Below are 8,079 nucleotides of genomic sequence, written 5' to 3'. Positions count from 1 at the left end.
CCATTTACATTGTTTTCTGTTATTTACTTAGAATAATAATTGTGTAATAATAATAATAATAGTATTAATAATAATTGTATTTATATTAAAGATAACATTTTTATTTGGAGATTGGGGTGTTGAGGGGCGTATATGGGGTGATTCTTCCAGGGTGCCATTTTAAAGGGCACATAGTTTACCCCTTTTTTGTTTTTTAATATTAGTATTAATATTCTACTGAGTGTGCCAGTTTAGATTCAGTTTAAAACACAGTTCAGATTTTTTTATTATGATGTATTAAAAAGAGTCATGTTGTGGGCGTGTAGACAGCTCGCAGTTTTAGGGGTGTGTTGCTTCACATGAAAATTAGTTCCGGCTTCCCGCCCAACGTAACAAGGGGGGCGGAGCCAAGAGCTCATCCGCTCTGTATTTGCAACAGACAGGCAGACTAAGAGAAGGAGCAGGAGTGAGAGGTTCAGCATTCAGCCGTACATGTACGACTCGGACACAGACCAAGCAGAGAGTACAAAATCTTTTGTGTCTTTGTATAGTTTTACAGCCAACGGTGTGCTAGTTTCAAGTGCCGAGCTTGTACACCAAGACTAACCACGCACACTGAATTAACTTTGACTGAGGCACCGGATGCGTCGCTCGAAGGCTCGAGACAGCACACCAGACACTCTCTGTGGCTTGGCAGAACCATGAAGTGTCCCGAATCGTTGCGCCACGCATTTTAGATCTCTAAACACAGGTTTCCATCAGGGCACACACAACAGCGCCCCAAGTCGGCGGCTGTCCGCTTGGGTTTCCAGACAGAAACCCACGCCCAGAATTCCAAAATGTATGGCGCTGCGTCAGCGTCACGCCACGCAAAGCGGAGCTTCTGGTGTGCGACCTGCAGACAAGTTTGTTATTTAATTTCCAATGGAGAGACGCACACATGAAGCAACGCGCTTGCATTTTCCCAGCTGCACCTAGTTAAGATCACAGGGAGCTTTTGTGAACGTGAAAAATGCGAACGGCTGAAGTTTAAGGTAGACACAATGAAAAGTACAAAGGTTTGCAAACCTACCTAAAGGTAAAACCAATAATTCTGATTAGAGCAATAATGTGGAGAATATTGATCTTGTGTTGAGCCAATGAGCCTTCCAGCTAAACATAGAGCAAAGGTGTTACTTAAGTGATTTCGCTTTGACTCGCTCTGAAAATGGCGGATGTGAAACGACAAACTCAGGATTAGGTGACGCGAGCCTGTCAATCAGTATTGGTGGGTGGGGGGACCGCTCTCCTTCGTCAAGTTGCAGTCGCTCTGAAAAATGCTCCAATTAGTCCACCGTTTTTATGTTGTTAAATTGAAAAATAAGCACTGGGTGTGTTTATCACCTCAATATGACGGTCTATACACTATACTTGCACACATGTCTGTCCAAACAGCTTAGGTGCCCTTTAAGCTTAAACCGCCACTGTTGACACGAGCAGTGTTCACATATGTCTAAATGAATTGAGCTAAGCGGCAAATGCGGTAGGCTCTGAAACAAACAGCTAGGTGTGAAAGCACCCTAAAACGCTATATATTCTCGTCTTGATGTTGACCGTGTGTCTGTTTGTGTTTCAGGATGTGATGGTGGTTGGTGAACCCACTCTAATGGGTGGCGAGTTTGGCGATGAAGACGAGCGTCTGATCACAAGGCTAGAAAACACACAATACGACGCCACCAATGGCCTGGATGATGATGACGACTTCACGAGCTCGCCGGCGCTAGCCAACAACAGTCCCTGGAACAGCAAACCACCTACAGGACAGGACAGCAAGCCGGAGAGCACTGCCTCACAGCCCTCGCAGTAGGAGACAAACACAATGCCTCGGACCTCACTTTATACCCTCCAACATCTACAACCACAAATCCAGAATAAACTCTACTGTAAGATGTGATATGTTAATTCTGTTTTTACTATGGGGGCTGTTGAACGCTTGATTCTGATTGGTTGATGAACAATTATTTTTACGTAAACACTCTTGACCCAAAAAATGAAATTGTGTCATCATGTAGTACAGTAATAAATGAGAGCCCATTACTGTACTTTCACCTGTTTCTTTCTTCTGTTGAACACTAAAGAAGTTATTTTGAAGAATGCTGGAAAACCTGACTTATGTAGTATTTTCCTTTCCTATTATGGAAGTCAATGGTTACCAGTTTTTAGCTTTCTTCAAAATATCTTCTTTGGTGCCCAACAGAAAAAAGAAACTAGAAAACCCACTAGAAGGAGAGTAGATAGTGTGTACATTTACGTTACTATCCCTTTAAGGCCTTTTCACACTAAGCAGGATAAGACCAGACCACAGGAGTTCAGACCACAGTTATAATGATAAAGATGTAGAGAAACGAGAGCGTTGGGGTCACTTTGTAGATTAATGGCAAAGTTTAATATCCACTATTAGGTATTTTTGTTAATTATATCAAGTAAGTTTGAAGCATTCAGGCACAATAAACAATAGTATTTGTTGCTTTAACAAAAAAACAATTACATTTTTATAGTCAATAAAGTGGCTGCCTAGTATCATTTTACATTACATTTTTTTTTTCAAATATTTTTGGCCAACTGCCATTAAGTCTTACCAAACAAATATAAAACTTTTTTTCTCTTATTTGTAAGTTTGTTTTACTGCTAGAAATCTGGTTGAAAGTTATTTTTAAATATATTGTTTTGCATGCAATCCACTATAACATTCTGAAATAGTGAATTCTTCACAAAAAGAGTTGTTCAATCCATCTGGTGAAATATATTTCATATTGCAACGTATACTGCTGGAAAAAATATTGCAATGTACGTTTTTTTCAATATCGTGCAGCCCTGGTTTCATCTTTTCACAACTTTATTAAATATACACTCTCAGAAATAAAGGTACGAGAGCTTTCACTGGAGTGGTACCTTTTCAAAAGGTACAAAGTTGTACCTAAAAAGTCCATATTATTACCTCAGAGATACATATTAGTTCCTAAAATGTACAATATTGTACCTCTTAAATGTTTTAGATGCTAATATATACTTTTGAGGTAGAAATATAGTAAGTGCGTAAGTTAAGTTTATTTATAAAGCAAGTTTAACCTCAGTTTGGCACTGACTAAAGTGCTGAACAAAACCATAGCACACATTCTAAAACAGTAAAATAACAATGAAAGTAATAATAGGAATAATAGTATTACAGCTACAATGTACAATAAAGATTAAAAGCTTTTATTTACATCTAGGTTTTTTTTTAAATAATCGTTGCTGTCACTGAATGTTCTGTTCTGTAAAATGTTTTAATGTATAAAAAATAAAGTTAAAACAAAAAGATTAAAAGCTTAGGAAGGTAATATAATAAAAATGTGTCTTAAGTCTGGACTTAAAAATAGAGAGAGAAGCACTCGTAATGTTCGGTGGCAGCTGGTTCCACAAACGTGGAGCACGGACAGCAAAAGCTCCATCTCCTTTCAGTTTAAGTTGTGACCAAGGAATTTGCAGTAAAAAAAAATTTGAAAACCTAAGGGACTAGGGAGTTTACTGTAGGTTAATAAGTTCTGATATATAAGAAGGTGCTTGCCCGTTCAGTGCTTTAAAAACAATAAGTAAAATCTTGAACTGAACTCTAAAGTTCTTGCTTAAACTGGTGAGATATGAGCATGTTTTTTGGTGCCTGTTAAAAGTCTAGCTGCCGCATTTTGAACCAATTGCAACCGTGCCAATGAAGATTTAGGGATACCATTATATAACAAATTGCAACAGTCTAGACGAGACGTGATAAAAGCATGTATGACCTTTTCCAGTTCTTGAAAAGAAAGAATGGATTTAAGTCAAGAGATGATCCTCAGCTGATAGTAACTATTCTTAACCACTAAGCTGATTTGTTTTTATAGACAAAGCTCCAAATAAAAGATAACTCCTAGATTTTTTACTTGAGATTTACCATGTGGTGTAAGACTTCCCAAGTCTGCAATATAAGACATTCTTGTTTTTATGTGGCCAAAGAGAATAACCCAGTTTTGTCGTTATTAAGTTGAAGGAAGTTTTTGCCTTCCAACATTTAATATCCTCAAGACAATCAATTAAAGACTGCAGAAAGCGGTAGACCCAGAATAGAACCCTGGGTGACACCACACAGAAGAGGGGCAGATGTTGACATAAATTGATCAACAGACACTGAAAAAGACCCGGATTTCAGATATGACTGAAACCAATGAAGTGCTGAACCCTTTATGCCCACCCAATGTTCCAGACATGACAGAAGCATGGTATGATCGAATATATCAAAAGCAGAACTCAGATCCAGTAAAACCAAACTGTATTATTGCCAGAATCTGCAGACAGCAGTAAGTCATTCAACACTTTTAACAGAGCTGTTTCAGTACTGTGGTGCATAGTAAAACCTGACTGTAAAGGTTCAAGTTTATGGGAAGATTTTAAAAAGGCTGTAGCTGTGATAAGACAGCTCTTTCTAGGATTTTCGACAGAAATGGAAGTTTAGAGATGGGATGGAAGTTATGTAAGCAATTAATATCGGCTCTGGGTTTTTTAAGCAATGGCTGGACAACTGCATGCTTTAAAAATAGAGACCCCTTAAGTACAAATGTGTTCCTTATGAAAAGAAACCACCCCTGTGACAGCTCTCAAACCTATTTTTGAGAGTGTATGGTAAAATTAATAATTAAATTCTTTGTGATTTTTTTTTGTTTATTTTTTTTTATTTGACAGTACATTTTTTGGCACAAAATGTTGCGTTATGATCCAGCTTTGCTAGCAAAGAAAGAATTAACATATCACAGTTTCTTGATTTTATTGCATTTTACAAGATTACTTCTTCTTTTTTTGCAATTGGGGTTGTAAATCCCATAACGATGGCGCATTTTGAGTAACGTTCACTGACCAAACTTTGGCAGCAATATTTGCTCTCTGGATTTTATTCCAAATCATCATCCGGCTTGTGCAAGAAGTCAGACTCTTGGAGGACTGAATTAACAGAGACTTGAATCTGGGACAACTTTAGCCCAATAATCAATGTAAAAAAAAAATTAAAAATACCACCAGTCTCGCAGTTCATCACACTTCTGCACAGTGACTAACTCGACATCAACCAATCACTAAAGAGACGCTCATGTCGATCGTTTTCTCACTGGAGACTGAAGCATCAGTGGCGTCCGCCGAGACCAATCCCTGAACATTTGCATCTTTATTGGAAATTCGTTTGGCTTTTTGTCTTTTCCCTGTGCTTTAATTAAACGTCTCACGTTCCTTTAACACAACAGACTGTGTTGTCAAAGACAAAAAAAAACAGATTGTACTTTAATTACAATATTTGATTTCGGAGTTAGTGTGTTACTTTATTAATTTGTGATATTTTGTGTTCTCCTCTTATACCTTTTTGGACTGGCAGGCATATGTGAAAAGCATCTTTCATCATGATATGTTTCTGCATGAAGTTTATTTCAAGACTTTTTGATCATGTCGGAAGCTCAGAAACCAGAATTATGATGAAAACGATAATGTCTGATGTCACTGACACCATCAGACCTTCAGCTGTTTCGACAACTTTTTGATTGTTTCTTTCATATTTCATACTCCGGAATGAACTTCATATTTAGAAATGATGATATTAGATACAGTGCATCTGGAAAGTATTGATAGCGCTTCACTTTTTCCACATTTTTTATATTAAAGCTTTATTCCAAATGGGATTAAATTCATTTATTTCCTTAAAATTCTACACACAATACCCCATAATGACAATGTGAAAACAGTTTTTGAAATTTTGGCTAATTAATTAAAAATAAAAAGCTGAAAAATCACATGTACATCAGTATTCACAGCCTTTGCTCAATACTTTGTTGATGCACCTTTGGCAGTAATTACAGCCTCAAGTCTGTTTGAATATGATGCCACAAGCTTGGCACACCTGCCCATTCCTCTTTGCAGCACCTCTCAAGCTCTATCAGGTTAGATGGAAAGTGATGGTGTACAGCCATTTTAAGATCTCTCCAGAGATGTTCAAAAGGAATTAGGTCTGGGCTCTGGCTGGGCCACTCAATGACATTCACTTAATTATTGTGAAGCCACTCCATTGATGTTTTGGTGGTGTGCTTTGGGTCGTTGTCCTGTTGGAAGATAAACCGTCGCCCCAGTCTGAGGTCAAGAGCACTCTTAATCAGGTTTTCATTCAGGATGTCTCTGTACATTGCTGCATTCATCTTTCCCTCTATCCTGACTGGTCTTCAGGTTCCTGCTGCTGAAAACATCCCCACAGCATGATGCTGCCACCACCATGCTTCACTGTAGGGATGATATTAGCCTGGTGATTAGTGGTGCCTGATTTTCTCCAAACGCAACTTCTGGCATTCATTTCAAAGAGTTCAATTTAGTCTCATCAGACCAGAGAATGTTGTTTCTTATGGTCTGAGAGTCCTTCAGATGCCTTTTGGCAAATTCCAGGCAAGGAGCAGCTTCCGTCTGGCTACTCTACCATACAGGCCTGATTGGTGGATTGCTGCACAGATGGCTGTCCTGTAAGGTTCTCCTCTCTCCACAGAAGAACGCTGGAGCTCAGACAGATTAACCATTGGGTTATTGATCACCTCCCTGACTAAGGCCCTTCTCCCCCGATCACTCAGCTTAGATGACCGGCCAGCTCTAGGAAGAGTCCTGATGGTCCCAAACATCTTCCACTTATGGATGATGGAGGCCACTGTGCTCATTGGACCTTTCAGAGCAGCAGAAATTTTTCTGTAACCTTCCCCAACCTTGTGCCTCCAGACAATCCTGTCTTGGAGGTCTACAGACAATTCCTTTGCCTTCATGCTTGGTTTGTCCTTTGACATGCACTGTCAATCCTGGGACCATATATAGACAGGTGTATGCCTTTTCAAATCATGTCCAATCAACTGAATTTACCACAGGTGAACTCCAATGAAGCTGCTGAAACATCTCAAGAATGATCAGTGAAAGCAGAATGTACCTGAGCTCAATTTAGAGCTTCTCGGCAAAGGCTGTACATGACATGCAAATGTGATTTTTCAGGTTTTTTATTTTTAATAAATTTGCAACAATTTTAAAAACTCTTTTTTTCACATTGTCATCATGGGGTATTGTGTGTGGAATATTGAGGAGCAAAATTAATTTAATCAATTTTGGAATAAGTCTGTAACATTAATAAATGAGGAAAAAGTGAAGCGCTGTGAATACTTTCCGGATGCACTGTGCAAATTACTGTAAATCCAGCCACAAATATTCAGTTCTTTAGCTTTATGTATGAGTTTTAAAAACATTCATTATATCTTCATACTTTTAATATATATTAAAACTGCTTTTTTATTTAAAATAATCATTTTAAAAAATGCAAGTCATGTGATCAGTTTCATACCGCTTTCTGTAATTTATGTAGCTAGATGCACAAAAATGCTTTTCATATACTGTACATTGGACATTTCTTGAAGTCCCTTTAAGAGTCGCAGTGCATTTTACTGTTTGAAAGGAAGATTGCAATGATGATGATGACAAACAGCCAAATATTTTTTAATTAATCTGTTTTTTTGTCTTTCTCTAATTTGTCATTAGAAACGTATTATCTCAAAGCCTGGGGTATTTCCAAAACCAATAAATTATCAGGCACCCACTGTTTAAACCTTGTATTATTGACACTCTGCACAGTTTGTAAAATATTTAGCAGAGGTGTTTTTTGTGTCATATCCAAAGTCTTGTATGTATGCTTTGCCATTTTGTGTGCCAATAAATTGTGCTTACAAAACCTTTTGCCTAATATTTTTGTCAATATGCTAATATTTTATTTGCCAACATGTTTTTAATTGCTGTGATGAGTACTGGTGCTGATTAGAACGATTTAAAATCGATATCATAATGCCACATGTTGACAACAGCCATGTAAATCTGACACACTTTTGTTTGTTTTGTCTGTCCTCTTGCAAGTTTCAATGGCGCCATCTTGTGTTCAGTATTACCACACACAGTACTGCGATTTTTATTCATTCGTTTTCCTTCTGCTTAGTCCAGGCATGTCCAAACTCGATCCTGGAGGGCCGGTGTCCTGCAAAGTTTAGTTCCAACCCCAAT

At 38.0% G+C, this 8,079-nt stretch overlaps 1 protein-coding gene across 2 annotated transcripts in view; it reads left to right on the top strand.

The window, feature by feature from the left end:
• The window catches only part of ldb2a (LIM domain binding 2a), a 156,378-nt gene extending 148,622 nt beyond the window's left edge, over positions 1-7,756 (top strand). Inside the window, exon 9 of one of the 2 annotated variants that reach the window (XM_005157342.6) lies at positions 1,595-7,756. In XM_005157342.6, the coding sequence (XP_005157399.3) occupies positions 1,595-1,825 (231 nt within the window). In that variant the 3' untranslated portion in view covers positions 1,826-7,756. 2 annotated transcript variants of the gene reach the window in all.
• The last annotated feature ends 323 nt before the right edge of the window (positions 7,757-8,079 follow it).

The sequence above is a fragment of the Danio rerio genome, chromosome 14 (genome assembly GCF_049306965.1).
Source record: "Danio rerio strain Tuebingen ecotype United States chromosome 14, GRCz12tu, whole genome shotgun sequence".
Taxonomy (NCBI): Eukaryota; Metazoa; Chordata; class Actinopteri; order Cypriniformes; family Danionidae; genus Danio; species Danio rerio.
This window is presented reverse-complemented; position numbering and strand designations above follow the sequence as displayed.